We start from the raw sequence: 20,397 nt of genomic DNA on the forward strand, positions 1-20,397 counted from the left end.
GTTTCAGTCTGGTTTTAAAGCTCTTCACAGCACCAAAACTGCACTTTTAAAAGTTGAGCCACTGACTCACTGACCACAGCATCTGGATCTCATGACTGGAGCATTACGGGATCAAGGGTTTATCATTCGAGTGGTTAATAGTTAATTAATCACTAATTTAATATCAACACAGGTTAATAGCTGTCTGACAGGACCTTTTCCGTGAGCTTTGGAGATCTGCTTCCTCAGCTCCCCTTACTTGTGGCGTTCCTCAGGGATCTTTACTGGGGCCAATTTTATTCTCTGTGTCTGCTGCCTCTAGGTCTAATTTTCAGTAAATATAACACTTGTTTCCATTCATATGTCGATGACACTCAGATCTACCTAATCTAATTAAATGTGCTATACAAATAAAAACTATAACGCTGTTGTTAATAATACTACTGGTCATGAGTTCAAACTATCATTTGTCAAGGTGCACGTGGCTTAATCCTGCATGTTGGCCAACAGGGGAAGAAATCTGATTGTTTCGATTAATAAAATGTAACTTTGTAATTTACAGTCTAGTTTGGAGTAACTCTAGGAGAGACTAGCAAAGTCAAAGACTATTACACTATTGCAATTTCTACTGGACATCAAATAGTGTTTGCATTAAAATGCTGAGGTACTGAACAACATCAAAGTATTTGTACTTTGACTTTTTGATTGTTTTTAAGCTTTTTTTACTAATAAAAATTCAAAGTCACATGGAAATAAAACAGAATTGAGTACTGGAAGGTGTGTACCCCACAGCAAGACATATTGTTTGTCTGGAGCACAGACACAGTCCAGTTCACCTGTAACTCAAAGCAGCAGCAGCAGTAACTTTAAGACTTAACAGAGTCCAGATAAGTAGGTTTATTGTGAAGTTGATATGATGTGAAAAATCAGAGAGGGGTGATCATTCATCTTGTTTAGGTGGACACTGTAACACCGGGACCAGTCGATACACACTGACTGCTGCAGCCAGCTTCAGGAGGCTGAACTGCAGCTTTTGACACTTCAGTGGTTTCATTTTCCAGAGAGAAATGTTTTCTATTGCATTCCATTTATTTGAAACCTTTGCTCATTGTTTACCTACAAGCAGAAGCATTTACACAGGTTAAGACAAAAGCACACCAAAACCTCGATCAGTGGTTCCAGATGTTTCTGCCTTGAACTTCTGTGCTGTCACATTTCAGACATGTGTCCAAAAATCCAAAATTGTTCATGCAAAGCAAATCTAGCAAAGTCCACAAATCGGAAATGAGCTGGATTTGAGAACAACAGGGTCCCTTTATATAAAACAAGAAGGTTGTTCAGCTGTGACATAATGCTGAACTGCATTCTGCAAACACAACACTAGATGGCATCTGTTTAAGACTGACTTTTATACATATGAAATTGAATCACAGTGTGCTTTGGCTGTTTCTCAAACACAGACAAACATGGATTTTATAGCATTTCTGTGCAAACGTCTTGAGCTACTCCTTCGTTATTTAGATTTTGCATCTAAGGAGACAGAATTGTAACTTTTTAAAGTTTATCTTGAACAATGTTGCAATGGTTTTCACTACAAGCTGCAAAACACTGCGTCCAACATCCAAAGAAAAACTTGAAGGAGGCTTTTAAAAGTCACATGAAACTTGCCTGTGATTTCAGGTAAGGCTCTGTGGTCATACCAAATATGGACTTCTAAGCTCATTGTACAAATATACTGTGTTTACATGTATGTAATGCGCCGTGCCCATTTCCCATTGACGATATAAAGATATGAAGCCTTTGCTTAAGACCTTTGCACTGTAGGTAACAGACTACTAGAATTACACTAGTCTCTATGCAAGAAATGATTTGTCTTTCGGTTCTGTTTATTGCTGCACACTAAACTAATTTCTAATAAATCAAATGAACATAATGAAAATGTAATAACAGGAAGTCAGGAGCAGTTACAAAAATAAAACTCAGGTCATAATAATCCAGAAGAGTCTTTACCTTGCTCAGTTTTTATATCTATTTATTTATTTTATATCTATCTAAATTTGATTTTGCCATGTTTAATATATGCTGCTATTGCTCACGTGTTTTTGTAAGGTGACCTTGAGGGTCTGAAAGGCGCCTATAAATAAAATGTATTATTATTATTATTATTATTATTGTTGTTATTATTATTAAGTATGAGCCAGCATGGATAATTATAGACGTGTGATTCCCAATTATCCAAGAAATTAATAGTTCTGTGAAGTCTGGGTCATAATGTGTGGTAACACGTACCTGAACCCTGACTCTACTGTATACTTTCAGAATAATCGCTTTCTGGATTTTCATTGTTTTTCTTACAAGTCTTTGCAACAGGGACACCAAAAAAAACACGATAACTAAGAGAAACTATTTCAAGTTTTGCTTACAAATCACAGAAAACACTTGGTTTGGGTAAGTTAGATAGGTTAGACCTCAAAGGCTTAATAATAGACAGAATCTGTGGTAATCAAGTTACACAAAAAGGCCAATAGGCACTTGCCCCAGAGGGAAAAAAATGAAATGTAAAGGTAAAAATACTGATTTCATATTTAAAAAAATGTTCTTCAGACATTGGGTATGAAGAGGGAGCTTCTGTACGAGTCTTTGTCCTCCTCCTCACCATGTTCTTTGTGATCCTCGAGAAGTTTGTCCAGTAGGTTTGGTGATTCCGCCTCAACCTCCGGGTCTTCGTTCAGAGACTGACCTTGAGCTTGCTGCTCTGAATGCTCGGGGATCTCCAGGATCTCGGGCTGAGGGTCCATACCCTGGGGCTCCAGCTGTGGGATCATGGCGGTCAACGACATGGACAGCGGCATGTGTACCAGAGGCGACCCAGGCAGCGCTCCAGAACCCGGGGCAAACTGCACCCCGTGATTAGGCATGGTCGATATAGTGGTGAGTGGCTGGGCCCAAGGAAGATAGGTCAACCCTGAGTCTTGGAGCTCCACTTGAGGCAGGGAGGCTGGGGCTGGTGCCACTGGTATGGTCTGAAACAACAGCAATCATTAAATATTTATGATGATGGCAAAGACATTTAACCTTGCAAAAAGTCAAACGCATGCATAAAACGGACGTCTGCTGATGCCACGAGCCTCACTTTAGGCGCTCAATCATTGATTTTTTTATGTTTTAATCAAGATTTTGTGGAGGGTTTGGAAGGTAGACGCAGTGTCACTGCAGTCAGCATTTATTGTTCAGCTCACAGGAATATTGTAATCAGATATAATTAGGTACACAAGAAAAGAGGGCCCTAGTGAACCCGGTGGACACAGACCGGGTACAGCTTGTGCTGATTTAGACTGCTGCGGTGAATCTTTCTACGGTGAACCTACATGTTTGGTGTTAATTAGCCTCGTGGTCATGTCCCAGTGTTTTAATGTGGAGACAGCCACCATGTTCTTCCTTCCTGGATTCTCTTTGTTGTGATGTGTTTCCATTTATTTATTTTTTCAGAGACAAACATATTTTTCCACTTTGCACATCAACTCATCGTCATGATGAGTGACGTGTATGTAAATCCCTAAACTGAGTCAGTGACAGTTATTCTCTGGATAAATTCAAAAACTGCAGTGAAAAAAGAGCTGCAAATATAAAGGAGAAATCGTTCATGCTGAACAGGCAGAAATCTAAATCCCATGTTAATCCCACGGTGTACAAAGGTCCTCGGCGGGTTTAAAGAGTTCCAGTTAATCCTCTACCCCAGTCTTATCTCTGTATTTATTACCCACTTGCAGCAGGTTTGAAATGTAAGAATTTAAAGACAAGCACAGCAGCTGTTGGCAGTTAACACAGAGAGCATGCATGCAGTGATAACAGGCTTTTATGGTGGGAAGCATCACACTGCATCACAAACACTTGTCTGCACCTGTAGAGAAAGACGAGCCCTGTACGAGCTACCTTTGATTACAGACGCTGAGACTACCAGCACAATAAGATGACTTAGTTCACTAAAGACAGAACATACGATAACAGGATCCTGTGGCGCTGTTAAACATGTTGCATTATTTTGACATAAATGAGTTTTAAAGAAAACTTTAGATCGTTCCCGTCCCAGCCGTGACTCTGTGGGATACAGTACCATCGGGTCTCAAAGGTGAAGCAGCCCCTTAATGCCTAGAGTTTCAGATTTGGTACATGTACTTTTACATATACATATTTATACTTGCACATACTTATACACAACCTTACTTTAAAGTGAAATAATAGCCTGAATCCATGCTTGTACTGTTGCAATGGCTCTATCTGTTAAATCACATTTGACTGATAGAGCGAGAACTGATTGTTTTTATCCTTTTGTGCCGATTTGTGATCATTTTATTCCCCCGTGCAGTCTGTAGAACATATTTGCATAGTCCTTTTTCACTCACCCCAAAGTTTGTCAGCAGTGGTGTGTGTGTGTAGGTCAGCATGGTGTAGCTGGGACACAGAGTTTGCATAGTAAGTGTCGGAGTGGCTGGGTAGGTCAGAGTCTGAGCTGAGGGGTCCTGCTGGTTGTAGTCAGGCGTCGACCAGGACATGGCGGCGGCCTGCAGCCCAGGACTGGTCGCTTTCCACCCCGCACACTGCAGCCCTCCATCAGCAGCTGTGGTCGGCGCTTCGGCTGGGGATCCGCTGGCAACATCACAGCCAAAGATACCTGGAGAACAAGAAGCAGATTCGGCATTAGACACGCGGAAACAGCTTTACGTGGAACATGTAGTTCACAGGTGAGGCTTCTACCTTGTGTAAATGACAGCTGGTTGTTGTGTGAGACCATGTCCTGAAAAACACAGATATCATCAATGAGCTTAACAGGTCAATAACTGCAGCAGAACCTTAATCACAGCAACGCGGCGATGTTGATATGTAAACATGCAGCAGCCACACCTGGACCTGTGACACTCAGGTGTGAGCAGCTATCTGAGAATTCACTCTTGAAAAGTGTTTTTTGAACTTTCTGGATCCGTTCATTAAAGCGAAAGCTGTGAATTTGATACTACTGGGCATGGAAGTACATCGGTCCAGTTCAGCTTTATTTATATAGTGCCACATGCCTCGACCTACAGTAATACAGAGAATATCCCGATGATCAGACGACCCCTGTGAGCCTCCATGATAGTATTAAAACAGACCGTTCATCTAAACCTCAAAGGCCAGGCTCTATAAATGCTGTTGGTGGGTCGGTGAAAACACAGAGCACTGGTACTGTTGTGCGTTTGTTATTGTGCAGTGACACATCTTGACTGGTCTGACTGGGAAATGTTCTTTCATTCACGGTACAGTTGCTTTTAACATTTCCTTGGAAGGTAAGACAAAGCTGAGGTGGGACAGTCATCAGGGTCTCTATTTACCAATGCTGGCATACTGGATATATCATACTGGATTTTTCTCCCCAATAAATAACTTATGAGGGGTTTTTCCAGTCTTGTATAATCTGGGGGATAAATGTGAGTTCATGATTAACCTTATTTATTAAAGTGGCAAAAAAATAAAACCATTACTGGACGATCACAAAGCCTACATGTATGACAAATGTTTTTCATGCTAACTGAGCAAATTCCAGCTTGTTCTGCCAACAGCTGCTTCTGCTGTAAATGACATATCTCAGGCACGTGTGGGAGCAGATCTAGGATCTATGTTCTTCTGAGGCCAGAGCAGGCAGGTCCTCTCCTGAGAAGAAGTGAGCTGTAAAGATAGCAAATAAAAGAAAGAGACAATGATACAGAGGATCGCTGAAGAACCACTGAACCCATTCTGAACCTGTGCTATTCATTGCTTTGTCATTGTATTTCTCCACACACACACACTCATTGGAGGGTTTCCATTGTGTGTGCGCTTTAACGCACTGACATCATGTCTTTAGGATCATAGCTATGCTGATAAATGAAGCTGTGGCCAATCAGACTCCTTTCTGTTTCGTGGTGGATCAAAATCTCACGGTACTTTTATCAGTTTTGAAAGGTCACCAGCAGCGCGGCCCCAAACCACGACAGAGCCTCCACCGTGCTTCACAGAGAGCTGCAGACCCTTAGTCGGGCTCTTTCCTGGCCTCCTCCGTACATACTGAAAATAACTCAAACCAAAACATTACGTTTGGATTTATCACTGTGACTGACTGACACCATTTCTGTCCAGGCTTCAGGAGCTAGATCAGCTGAAGGGCCAGTTACACTCCTCAGGTCCAGGGTCAGGTCATTGTTGGATGTGTTCCTGTTTCTTGTACTGATCATTTGCTGTTTTCTTTGTTTTTAGGGGTGCCACTCCTCGTCTTCCCCAGATTTCACAGTTTTTTGAGGATACAGTATTTCACAGTCTGGCTCTTTTGGAGTCACTTTTGTTTTATTTTACCTCTGTCAGAGTGTGTTATCGTTGGTACTTTTGACCAAGAAACGATAACAAAGGGTGTGTTTTTGCATCCCTTCAGTTAGCCTCCTTTTTAATGCTCGAATGATTCACAGCCGGACTGACAGCGAATGAAAAAGAAACCAATGTCCAAATGAGCAGAAACTCTGGAAGCAAAATGTAAAGGGTGGCTCGGGATTTCTGCACAGTATAAACTGCATGAGTCATTTAAAAAACCATCAAGTTGATTTTAATGGATCTGTGACCGACCGACTGAATCCAGTTTCACCCTTTGGAAAGTTCCTGCAGCTAATGTGAAATACATTCAGACACTGAAAGATTGAACTAAATGAAGTTGGAGGTAGAGGATGGTGCCGCCACACTTTGTGTAAGAGGTTCAGATTATCGTTCAAGCAGAACGTTATGGCTGCTTCTTAAAGCGCATTCATGGTGAAGTGGAACACACCCAGTCGGCATGTCCAGGTGTAACTTTTATGGATGCTGTTAAAGCCGACTCATTCCTCAGCCTCAGTCAAACCCAGTGCAGGTGATCAGGTCCTTTACTTTGTGAACACAAAGCGTCCTCAGAAAGTGACCACAGTGGGGTTTAACTGTGCGATTGTTGTAGCTCCTCCTGTCAGAGCTGTCGAACCATCAGCTCCTCTCCTGCAGCCCGTCAGCCACCTGGCAGCACCTCCCTGCTGCCTTGAACACGCCCTGCCCGCTGACTGCAGGCAGCAGGATGCAGTACAAACACTGACACACGCTGTCAGTGCTGCCGCTGTTGCCTCCCATTCGGTCTTTTGTGTTTGCGTATCGCAGTGTCTCTTCTTGCTACAGGCACATGTACAGCCCGACCGGTCGATACCAAACAGACGGGTTTTAGACTCAATCTGTGAGACGGACATTTGGGTTTGCACAAACACAGAGACGAGGCAGAGAGTGGACAGTGTGGCAAAATCCACTTTTTGTGAAGTCTGTAATCTTTCCTCAAAGAAAAACGGACAAAATATCCACAAAAAGAGGAAAGACCAATGTGCATGTGTCGTATAGTTAACTTCTGGAATTCAAAATGAATTATTCAGGTATTGGCTTTTATGTATTTCCTCATCGTTGGTGCTCAGGTTTCTGTTCGCAGCGTAGCTGTGATTTATCAGGTTGATTGAACAAACTGGGAATTCAGTCCAGAGATGATGACAGCGTGCTTTCACAACACGCTTCATAGCTCCAAAGGCAACACGTTCGGAGGATTTTTACTGTGGAAAGCTGCAGTGACAACATCTGAAAGCAGACTCAGTGAGTGTGGAATAACTGCCACCTCATAGTAATGTGGTTTGGTTTGAGATTTGCACAAACACAACTGTCGTCCCTTTGAACCAGAATCCTGGAAATACCCACGTAGTCCTGCCAGGCAGGCAAATAGTGGAAGAAGTGGACAGAATTTTATCTTTGCTGCTAGCAGCACTAACTCATTGCATTTAAAATAATCAACTGTAGTGCCGTGCCAATAAAAGATGTTGGAATATCACATGCTAGTCACGGGGAGTGTCCGTACATGTGTATGTTTGTGCACACCGCTGCTTCTGGCCTCTTCTCTTCTTGTAGGGATAATAAATAGAAAGTGGGAGGTCTCTTTGGCAAGGCTGCACGTTACTTTGCATAGGGCTGTGTGCCCAGCCCTGCAGCTCTGCTGTAACCGCCATGGAAAAACACCTGGATTATATAAGGATAAAATCCCCCGCTGCTTTCTGAGCCTGTATCCCGACCGAACACATCCTCACAGGACATTTTGCTTTCGATTCCTGCAGATCTCATGTGCAGTCTCCTGAGGTGCAGAACAGTCACTCCCAATCAAACAGTCTCTGCATGTTGCTGTTCTGTGAGGTTGTGATCCCTGCAGAGAGATCAGTGATTCACGAGAAAAGAATACTGGCCTAAAGACTGAAAGTGATAAATCATCAGGAGGCTATCAGGTCATGTGATTAGAGGGCAGCTCTACGTCAAAGAGGGGTGGGGGGATTTTTGGGGGGGGTTCATGGAAACTGTTGTTGAAACCTTGCAAAATGTTCTTCAACATGAAACCAAAGCAGAGCACCGCTCTATTTTACTTTTATTAATTTTCTTACACATTTTTAACTGAGTCTCTCCCAAACGTCTCACAAAGCGCCGGTTTCAAAGTGTCAGCACATAATGCAGAGCAGTCGCTGCTCCCCACTGTGGGAGTCTCCTGTGTATTTGTTTAGTGACTAACGATGCCGTGAGGGCTTCTTTGGAAACACTGTTTAGCAAAGTAAACCTACCCTGAAAACACACAGTCCAAGTACAGCTTTAAGGAACAATCTGCAGGGTTTTGTTGGTTTTGCTTTTTTTAAACCACACATTGATTTACAGGAAATGACTTACCTTGCAGGTAAATGCACGCAGACATTTTCATTCGTTTCAGATTTTACTTGAAGACTGCTTTTTTTGAACGCTGCTCGTTATAAATGTGGCAGCTTGTGCTTCAAACATCAACAAGTGTTCTTTGCTTATCTGTCATGGCGTCCTCACCCCAGTAGGAGGCAGTGTCTTGGTGCTGTGAAGTTCCAGGCTCCTCTTCCTCCTCAGCAGCTCTTTGACAGGATCCCTGACTCGCACACCTTGGTATGGCCTGGACCTGCCCACAGCTGATGGCTGTGCTAAGGAGGTCAGACACACAGCAATGAACAGATACACACAACCTCATTTCCTTTTCAAGTTGCTTTAAATCAGCCACATGATGCACACGATGGGTTCACACAGTTCATGAACGGAGGAAGCAGACGCACTCAGGTGCCATGACTGTAAGCCGACACTGAGACACTAAAGACACACGGAAAGTGAACCTCTCAGACGTATTCTCTTTAAGCCTTTTGAGTGTCAGCATCAGCTGATATAAGCCTTTACAACCAATATTCTCAGTGAATGTCCACGAGTGTCTAAGGTCACGGGCTGCATGCACTTCAATTTGACCTGATGTTGAACTGTCCAGTAAAATAATAGCTCAAAAAGTTTGCTGCTAAGGTTGTTAAACTGGTGCTTTTGGTTTGGAAGAAATCAACAGGTCTGTTATGACGTGATCTGTTTGGGCTGCAGTGCAGGGCTTCCTCGTGTCAAACACAGACAAATGCAATGATGGTGTCCCCCTTGGGTCGGTCGGCTGAAAGTGTGCTGCTGGAAAGCAGGCTGAGCATCCGTGAATGACACTTTGTGAAGAAGAACTTTTGTGACCACACGTCCCCTCTCACCTGTTCCTCTCCTGCTCTCTCCCTCTCTGTCCACCTCTCTCAGCCTTTACGAACTGATCCATGTCATATTTAAACTGAGTACAGACTGCTGCTGACGCACACAGGTAGCATCACGTTGGCTCGCTGTCACCTGGATCGAGCCCAGTTTAACAAACTAAAATAATAACGCACATGTCAGCTCCTTGGATGGAAACTGGCGATATCCCAGCAGACCAGTGGATCAAGGTTACGCTGGGTTTGTTCCTGATATGAATCACATTGTTGCATCAAGAAGTAAAATAAAACCAAATAAACATGTGGTGCTACCAGCTATGCTGAGCCCCTGTCTGTAAGGGAGCAGTCAAAGCTTTATTACATGGTTATATGCTATGATAACCATCAATGTGCAGCTTACAGTAACTGTGTAACAATACAATAAAACCTGTGTGAAAAACACAAACAAAAATGGGCATTTCATCATAAAACATGTGCATCACCTTATAATTCTTATAATTAATTTGACAAAACAAAAAGAACTCTAACGGGTCTTAAATCATTACTCTGTGTTTCACATGCAGCTCAAATTATTTCATTAACATTTTTTGGCTGAGTGCCGTACTTTACTGATAAGCCTGAAGGCTCCATCCTCAACAGAGACACACTGACAGAGTAAATGCTTTCTGGGAACATTCAATGTCTGGAACTGGCAGATTCTTGCAAGTATAAGCATGAGAAAAAATCCAGCCTAACAGCAAAGTCGCATTCGTATAAACTCTAATCAGCACAAGTACAGAGAATGGCATCAGTCATTGCCGCCCCGAGCTACAAAATCACCGGTATTGCAGAAATGTGCTCCAAAGGTAAGCGTGACAATAAAACAATGACACCACGGTCATTTGTGCATCGTAACACACTGTACAGCAGCTACACTGATCATGATGCTAGGTTAACAGGTTAAAAGGAGGACATGTACAAATTTAAAACCAGAATAAAGAGCAGGCGGCCTCCATACAAACTAACAGTGCTGAGCACACTCCATTCATTTGTTACTGTGTGGCTGCAGATTTAAAACCCCTCATTCCAAATATAAAGGCTGCTAGCATGCGCTGCATAGAGCACTTACTAAGATCTTTACTGTGAACGTTAGCCTCTTTAGATGCCACAGGTAAGCACAACATGTGATTGCAACTATGAGAAAAATTATAACCACCTGATGTAGAGCGCCCTGGTCCTGTGGTCATGTCTGATGACTCGCAGAGTTAAAGGCACGTTTTTTATTATTTTAATAGAACTTCCTCATAAATACAGAAATAATAAATAAATTGACTGAACATGATCTATAAAAACAGTTGTGACATTCACACGTGGTTTTAACAAACGCACGTCTGAGTTAGTTAACATATCGATTGAATGCCTCCATGTTTGGTTTTGTATATGAGCCACTGTTGTTGGAATTGCACAGATGTGTCAGCAGCTGCCAGAAAATGTCTTTGACACTGCTGACCTGCACATTTACAGTCGCTCTTAGATTCTACACGCTTGAAATATTTTTCATAAAAGAAATACGAAGTTTAATTAAAATGTGCTGATATGATTGCTGGGGTTACAAACACACACTAAAAACGGGAAATTTGCAATCTCCTGGGGAGAGTCCATCAATTATTTCCTAATGAAACAGTCTGAGACTCACGCTGGAGACAGTGGCTCAGATGGACTGGTGCACAGCTAAGTCACAGCTAAGTCAGTTCAAATGAAAAGGCTCATTCCCACAGACTGTGATGTTGATGCTGTGCCAAGACATTGTGCCATACTGAGCTTCAAGTTCTCATGTGTGCAGGTTTCTCGTTATAACATGTTGAGTCTTATCATCCCCTTCCCCACCCTAATACTGTGGCAGAAGATGAACCGGACCCAGCTGGATGTTTCTGTTATGCCTGCATATCCTCTGTTGCACTGCAAACATGGTGAGTCCGTTTACTTAGCTGGGCTTCACAACTAAGTAACTAAAAGTTCGCTTCAACAAGCAGCTCGTAGCTCAGCTGAACATAAACTGCCTCCCTGTCGTCAGACGTCAGCACGCTGAGCCTGTTGTGGTGCATGGACATCATTCAAAAATGGATTTAGTTGGAATTACTTGGTTTCAGTTATGAAATTCTGCAGATTAGCAGAAATCCCCCAAATTAGTAAGGCTGTATCAAGCCTCATTTGTGATTATCCAGTTAAGAAAGCAAATAGAGGTCAACAGATTGTGCTATGTGGAATTTGTCTCCACGCCAAGAACAGGGCATAAGGGGGGGGTACAAGCACTTCCTCCTTTACCAAAATTTCACAATGAGAAATTTCTGTGACCATTCAAAGTCTGCCATGGCAAAAGGACACTTTCATGTTTGTCCCTGTTTCTTTTTCTTTTCCTCCACACTGATCACTGAGGACCCTGATAAAGGGAAGTCTTTCTCTCTTCTCAGAATTTCCCTCCAGTTACCGGCACATTTTTTTAACCTTGAGCCCAGAGTTTTGGTTCCTATCACTCACACCGACAGAGGATGGAGACCTTGGGTCCAGACATGTCGGTCCTCTGCTTAACCCCTGTCACGAGGCTGAAGGTATCCTGACAGTATGCTGCACAGCTTCCTCTCTGAAGCTGATAGATTTACCTCTATAGGTCAGACAGGCCACACTTTCTTCTCAGAACAAACAGAACACTGTGACAGTCTGCCATGTACAGACACGTCTGTGGTGCTTAACAATAAAAGGCGCACAAATGGCCACTGCACCGAGCCCAGCCCCTCTTCATTGCGTGTGTGCGTGTTTGTGTGTGTGCATGTGTGTCCATGTGCATTTTACAGTAACGGTGGCAGATTTATTTAACAGTCTGTGCACTTGGGTCTAAATACAGGCTCGTCGACTCCACACAAACTCAGCCACATAACAGCACAAGACTTTATATAAACCATTTACAACATGGGAAAAAATAAGTCATGTTATTTAAGTGTGAAGAAGTTGTTTAATTAAAGTAACTGTGATGTACCGTCCCATTTGTGCATTACTGGATTACTGCTGTTGATGCACTGGGTGTTTCTTCTTCACTCACTGTGTGTTTATACACCCGCATTGAATCATTGTCTCTGTCTCTCTTCCACAGCATGTCTTTATCCTGTCTTCCTTCTCTCTCCCCAACCAATCACAGCAGATGGCCCCGCCCCTCCCTGAACCGGAGGTTTCTTCTGTTAAAAGGGAGTTTTTCCTCCCCACTGTCGCCAAAGTGCTGCTCATAGGGGGTCATATGATTGTTGGGTTCTTCTCTGCATGTATTATTGTAGGGTCGACCTTACAATGTAAAGCACCTTGTGTTCTAATTAAATCAGTGATCAAAAGGTGCTCCGTCCCCAAGCAGCAAAGCAGCCCTACACCAGCACATTTCCACCATCATACTTCATACTTGTTTGTCTTCTTCTGTTTACACCAGTTTCCTTTAAGGGGGCATCACAGTGGATCATCAGCTCCATCTCCTGCTGTCCCTAGCTTCCTCTTCTGTCACACCAACCCACAACGTGTCCTCCTTCACTACATCCATGAACCTCCTCTGACCTCTTTTCCTCCTGCCTGGCAGCTCCATCTTTAGTATCTTTTATCCACTATCCCCTCTCTCCACATGTCCACACCGCCTCCGTCTTGCCTGTTTGACTGTGTTTCCAAAGTGTTAAACCTGAGCCGCCCCTCTGACATTCTGAACTGTCTTGTCCATCCTCCTCACTCCCAGTGACACTCTTACAAAATCTTCAGCTCTCCTGTCTTTCTGTCCGTGCCACGGTCTCCAAACCATCACAGCAAAACATCACAGCAGGTCCATGTTGTAAACCTTCCCTTTCATTCTGCTATTCCACAGTCACAAATCCGCCCTGACACTCATCTCCACGCACTCCATCCTCCCCGCTCCCTCTTCTTCACCTCTCTTGTGCGCTCTCCATTACTTTGGATGGTTGACCCAAGGTATTTAGACTCATCCATCTTCACTATCTACTCCTTCCCTCCCATTCACACACATGTATTCTGTCTCACATGTGCTGGCTGTCATTCCTCTTCTTTCCCGAGCATATCTCCACCTCTCCAGGTCCCTTTCCACCTGCTTCCCATCCTCGCATCTCATGTCATCAACACTCTCAAAGGTTGGACCTGAAATAAAGGTCCAACCTTTGTCTGGAACAACTGCCTTTCCACTTTTCATCCTCCTCACAGCTGTGCTCACTTCCTCCTCACCAATTCTTTGAATTTGATAATTACCTAATTGTCCTGTGTTTGCCTCTCTCTCGTTGTCTTTATTCATCACTCTCTTAGTACATTTCCATATCTATGCTGACTCGAAGCTGCTGCACATGCTTTCCAGCTTCATTTCTTAGCCATTCTTCATACTTGGTGCTATCCGGTTGTTTAGTGATGACGCGACGAATCCTACTTCCGGGCCTAAAGTAGTCTGAGTTTAATATGGCTTTTGTGTTATTAACATGTTTAATGTTTTGTATTTTCTTCTATTTGATCTCAAAAAGCTCCTAAAACAGTCAGTGATCACTGTTGACCTCCCTCGGCTTTTATTACCGCTAATCATTTATTTAAGCTCAGTTTTTAAAACCTTAGGATGTAACTACAGCCCAGGGTTAGGGGTTAGGGTACATTTGTTCCTGACCACCGAGAACACTCACGTTAACTTTTATCGAGTGGAAAAAAAGTTAGCTTGTTTATATTATGCTAACATAGCTGTGTCGCTAGCGGTCACGTAGCACATCATTATATACCAGCTAGCCCAACTTCAGTAACCCTACAAACGTCACTGCTGTTTAGTTTTCTGTCTTCATTTATGCTGGAAGTGATAACAGAGCTGTACGTTTTAATTTGTTTCCAAAACCCCGCAGTCAGGACATGCTATATTGTATTTAGATAGAAGCTAGCGAGCTAACTCCCTGCTAACTTCTAACTCCGTTAAATGTCATAAATTCCGTTTTCATGGATGCCTGGATGTTAAACTCAATTGTTACACCTGGTAGAGGAGAAGGCTGATCATTTTATTAAAGATGAAAGACTTTAGACAGTTTTTAACTCTCAGTAATGCCACAGTGATCGTTTGATATATGGACCTGCAGCGGAGTTTAGGCCCAGACACGGCTAGTGACGTCAGACTGAACAACCGGATAGAGATTCGCAGACCACGTGACTTTCACGCATTGCATGCCGGGAACTCGTGGCAAAACAATCCAAGTACCTGCATCAAATGCAAGCATTTGCAGCACCGCAAAACGTTCATTCTTCGGTTCCAATAAATTCTTGCTTTTTCTTTGCCCCCCAAAAAGGTTCTGTACAAAACGAAGGAGAACAATGCCGGTCCGTACAAAGACAGACTTGATGAAAAGTCAAAGAAAAGATACGAGGAAAAAATCAAAGGAGTGAAAGGGTTAGACCCTCACGAGCACACAGAGGGACAAAAGACGTTAGCGTGCTGCCCAACTTCACCACGCTCATATTTATAATCATACGGTTCTTGGAGTGAGTGCACACACTCATGAAGTTTAGAAACTTCAGGTCACTGCAACAAGCCCAGGTACAGTTTACCGACGGATGGGTGCAGGACCTTGAAATGCACCGTGTAGAACGAAAAACCATCGTACGTATCATAAGTTTACCAGTCTCACAAATCGTCGTCATAAATACACATTCGTTAACCGTTTATTAATAGGACCTTTGAGCTCAACGGTAATTAATTAGTAGTGGAAATAATTTCTGGTTCATTACAGAAATGTAGCAGTGACAATAATACTGTATGCTGTAATCGTACTGGACAATTAGTGATACAAAACAACTGTTTTATCCTGTGAATAAAAGTATAGTTTTTGTCAATGTACCATAATAACAGAAGCGAAACGCAATATTGTGTCAGGACAATTCACTATTTATGCACAATAAACAAAGGAGCATAGCGCGACAATTTCTGTTCAGCGCCAGACTTGCTTGTAACCTATATCACCAATTATGTTAAGAAAAATGACGCATTAACTACAACAGCAGACTGACCTTTGTGTAAATGCTTGGAGCAGACTAACCTGTGAGCTGGAGTGTTCTGGGACGTTATATTTGATCTTTGAATGGCTGCAATCCAGGCCATCCGTCGCCTCTTTGTTACTTCGGAAACATGGCTCAAACAATTTCTCTTCAACGACGTAATCCGATAACAACCGATCTCTTTACCCGTCGGCTTCCCGTGGCTGTCATGCGACCGGCTATTGCAGTTAATAATACAACGGCTTCTTGACATTTTTGTGTTTCTTTTTATAGCTGTGTGACTGATTTCAATTGAAAGCCTGCGTGCGCTAGTACCTCTTGCCACGAGTTCCCAGAATCCTTTGCGGTTTTACCCCTGAGTGACGTCACATTTTCAATCTCTATTAAAAAAAAAAGCTGTACCAGACACATGTACCTGTGATTCACCTGCACAGAGCATTAAAACATCCCCCTCTTCATGTGACAGTTTTTCTTGACCTGCTTAAAGAAATCACTCAGTTTTCATCACGACTATCAGCAGAGCAGAGGACACCTCCTGGAAATGTGTTAACCTTTCCTTATTGGAGCGACAAATTCTGCACAGCCTTTTGCAAAACAGTTTACACAGATGTGATTGAAGCAGGATGTGTCAGTCTGACCACGAGTGCCTCTGTTCAGGCCGACGGTCAACTCGATCAAGAAAAACTGTAAATCTGTTCCTTATGTCAACAAGATTAAAATGTATGTTTTTCACACCATTTTGTGACATGAATTGTCTAATAGTTGGATAAACACTGCATGACATTTTTGGGGCTGAACAAGGGTTAATGGCCTGTTCTCAGTTCTTGGCCTGATCTGCAGATCATGGATTGAGCAACTGCAGAATGCTGTACCAAAGCGAGGGAAGAAATGAGAAACAGATCTGTTGTTGCGGGAGGTTGGTGAGTGATGTTGTAACACAGCCAAGAGAAACAGAGGAGCTGTATGAACAAGAGTGAAGTGTGGTTATGGAGTTCTTTTCTACCTCATCATTCAAATGGAAGAGTTTTCTACAAAGATTAACTGGTAACACAGAAAATTCAATTATGGAACATATGTATCTAAATGTGAGAAAATGTGAAGCCAACACACAAAATGCTCAGTGCCAACAGAAGGAAATGAGTGTAACAAGTTCAAATTAATTGCTGTATCTGTCAACTGAAGCACGGTTGAGTGGATGATGTTGTCTTTTACTACTATCTGTTTTAGACAATCACACATGAGTGCACACGGACAAACAATCACCATGGCACAGGCACACAGACTCAATCAACACAAAAGAGGAAGCTGCACAGCTGTGCGGTGTTTTACTGTGCTGGCTGCCTGCTGCCATTTTGCATATCAAGATTACACCCCAATGGCAACACTCAGCCAGCATTCAAAAGGCAATCTTCCGCTTTCCGAAAGAGCTGCTTCTGACAAAGTTCACAACAGGAAAAGATCTTTCCTTCTGTTTGCACTATTCAACATAAAAAACAATCCTGAACAGAAAAGGAAGACTTTACTTCAACTAGACAATAACAAATTAGCAGCGAATGGTCGTCGCTGAGTTGACGGGCTTTAATCATTTGTAAGCTAAAAAGGAATTTTATTAAAGATTAACTACAAATGTGGCAGAAATGAAAAACATTTAGTAACACTATACTTGATAATTTACAAAAATGACAAAGGAAGTAGCTTTAAAAAAAATGTCTAAAATTAAATTAAAACTATTCAAAAAGACACGTTGTATTTTCAGGGTAAGGAAAAACACATCATTCGGAGCTGCTGGGATTATATCCACCTGTCATTAGTAAAAATAACTGTAATGTACACTTCACAGAGTGCTTTTTAAAACTTTCCTCATCCATAAGTTTGATGAAGCACATTTCATTCTGCAAACCTCTCCAGTTATTACACTTTAACATAATTATTCATTCATATATAAAGTCAGTATATACTGAGGAAACAGCAACAATATAGTGTACTTACATTTCTCCCAGTGCATGCTGCCTATCTGGTTAATATCAGATAGATAAACTGAAGAAAATCAAAGTGGCGCGTCAACTGACGTGCTTTATAACAGCTAGAAGCAAGCTAGCAATCCCCTGGGATGTCATAGCTTCTCTAACCACAACTGCATCTGTTTCACAGTTGGTAATGTCTTAGTTGAATCATACCCGTGACAGCTATTACATCTGAACAGAAACACACAGAGCTGACGATGAGAGAGCAAGCGCATAAAAAACATTTAAATAACCCATAACTAATTAAAATACTCTCAATGAAAGTAGTGCAACAGACTTCTTTCCCTGTTAGTCTTCTCTCAACAAGCAGACCTAAATTTAGTTAAACCGAAGATGTTATTCTGGCTGTCACTCACAGAAGCTGTCATTACACATTCAAAAGACTTTAATTAGAAAACCGAGCAATGTATGACTTAATTAGTTTGTTTTTCAGAGTACAATGGGAGGTCTGAGTTCAACTCATGGATGGATGGATTACTGTAGCGTCTACCTTACAATATAAAGTGCCTTGAAGTGACTGTTGTTGTGATTTGGCGCTGTATAAATAAAATTGAATTGAATTGAATAAAATTGAATTGACGGACGGACGGACGGATGGATGGATGGATGGATGGATGGATGCATGCATGGATGGATGGATGGATGGATGGATGGATGGATGGATGGATGGATGGATGAATGGATGGCTGGATGGCTGGATGGATGCATGCATGGATGGATGGATGGATGGATGGATGAATGGTTGGACGATGGATGGATGGATGGATGGATGGATGGATGGATGGATGGATGGATGGATGGATTACTGTAGGGTCTACCTTACAATATAAAGTGCCTTGAAGTGACTGTTGTTGTGATTTGGCGCTGTATAAATAAAATTGAATTGACGGATGGATGGATGGATGGATGGATGGATGGATGGATGCATGCATGCATGCATGCATGCATGGATGGATGGATGGATGGATGAATGGATGGCTGGATGGATGGATGGATGGATGGATGGATGGATGGATGCATGCATGGATGCATGGATGGATGGATGGATGGATGGATGGATGGATGGATGGATGAATGGATGGCTGGATGGATGCATGCATGGATGAATGGATGGACGATGGATGGATGGATGGATGGATGGATGGATGGATGGATGGATGGATGGATGGATGGATGGATGGATGGATGGCTGGTTTGTATCATTCCCAAAACTGTCCTTTTTTCCCAGGCAGTGCAGTTGGGTTAGTCCTCAACGATGACACAAAGAGTGAAGTCTAACCTTCTTTGCTTGCTAATGAAAGTTGTTCCAAATGTAAACATATGAAGCACAGTGCTACATTCATATGGTTGAGGCGGTTATATGATTGCACATAGAGGCACAGTGAATGCACCAACATGACTGTGTAGAAGAATGTATGAATCTGAACACATAATGTCACTTCTACTTTCAGGTACTATTTATGTGACAGTCTCTACATGTACCACATGAAGGAGTTGCTCTATAATTTGTATTGCGTAATAGAATACTGTATGTCATAGAGAATGGCATCCTATTCTAGTCTGTCTTTCTTCAGCATTTCTAGCAGTGTGAGAAAATCACATTTCCCTTTTCTCACAACTTGGATACAACTTGTGAAACTTTTGACAAACTTTTTGCAGTTATTTCCCATATTCCCAGTTTTTAGCCCGCACTGACATTATCTCACCCCCTGGAGCATGTGAGGTTAAATTAACCACAAGATAGTATTAGAATAACTCCTGACTCCAAAATAAACACAGTCAAACTGATTTACATCCCAAGTAATTGTTTTTCAAAGCTGTCCTTTTTTTCCCCTAAAACATACTAAGGTTAAGGTCAAAGGGATAGAATTTCTTGAAACATGTGAAGATTTGATCAGGAATTGTTCACATGACTGTCATCATGGTGAAAGTAAATCCCGTATTTCTGGGTTCACTGGTGCAGCGGAGCCAATGTAGCCAGATCTGTCTGGCTGCCATGAAACATCAAGTAAATAGATATGCCAGTGCTGACCTGTTTGGGCATGAGGGCATGAGTTAGTCCAGCCTCCAGTGTAACCAGAAGACTTGGAGAAGAGACAACCTGTTTTAAAAACCGAGGCTAGAACAAATGAGGCAAGCAGACATTAACGAGCTGGTTAGGAATCACATCAAGGTGTCTGCAGTGAACAGGAGGACTTGCCTGCTTGAAGGGGCAGAGACGACCTTTTTTCCTCTGTTTCTTCATCATTCTACACTAGCAGCGTACTCTTATCTGTTCGTGTCACATTATATGCGATTCAAAAGACGTCCACTCTAAATGGATCCTGGCTGCATACTTTGGGGGTATTATTTTTGTTTCTCAATATGCCTCAGTGTGTTCGACAGGAAGATAAGGAGTAAAAGTGTCCTGCAGCCACATTTAAGGTGGAACACCTTCAGTTAGTCAGACACAGCACAAGTGGATTTGGGTTGCAAAGTAGCTTGCAGATGTGTGGCAGCTGTGGGCAGTCTAAAGCAGATTTAATAAGATGCCCTACAAGGAATTTTGCATGTGGTGGGAAAGAGTATGACTGGCACTGAGATCAGCTGACCTGCTGGGATTACAGCAAAGTTTGATTGATAATGATAATGCTTAATTTATTTACTATGAGTAGAAAGTAATGTTTAATGTCCTGAGCAACATATGCTGGAATCAACTGCAATGTATTTTCCCCTTGACTACACAGTGTAAACCACGTGCACGT

The 20,397-nt window shown here is 42.4% G+C and overlaps 1 protein-coding gene across 1 annotated transcript; it reads right to left on the reverse strand.

The window, feature by feature from the left end:
- Nucleotides 1-1,049: 1,049 nt before the first annotated feature.
- pou2af1 (POU class 2 homeobox associating factor 1) lies at nucleotides 1,050-17,785 on the reverse strand. The gene is made up of 5 exons (XM_082504282.1): nucleotides 17,619-17,785; nucleotides 8,887-9,014; nucleotides 4,735-4,774; nucleotides 4,383-4,651; nucleotides 1,050-3,002 (listed from the first exon to the last, which is right to left on the reverse strand). Exons 1-5 carry the CDS (start codon nucleotides 17,632-17,634, stop codon nucleotides 2,580-2,582), a joined length of 876 nt encoding a protein of 291 aa, XP_082360408.1. The 5' UTR covers nucleotides 17,635-17,785; the 3' UTR covers nucleotides 1,050-2,579.
- Nucleotides 17,786-20,397: the final 2,612 nt, after the last annotated feature.

This window comes from Aulonocara stuartgranti (assembly GCF_965226115.1).
Source record: "Aulonocara stuartgranti genome assembly, chromosome: 14".
Classification (NCBI taxonomy): domain Eukaryota; kingdom Metazoa; phylum Chordata; class Actinopteri; order Cichliformes; family Cichlidae; genus Aulonocara; species Aulonocara stuartgranti.

Bases quoted from the DNA above. Each gene is read 5' to 3' on its own strand.
- pou2af1 (XM_082504282.1), bottom strand. The intron at 4,775-8,886 runs GTGAGGACGCCA...TGTGTTTTTCAG, and splicing joins AGACACTGCCTCCTACTGGG to GACATGGTCTCACACAACAA. The intron at 4,652-4,734 runs GTAGAAGCCTCA...CTTGTTCTCCAG, and splicing joins CCAGCTGTCATTTACACAAG to GTATCTTTGGCTGTGATGTT.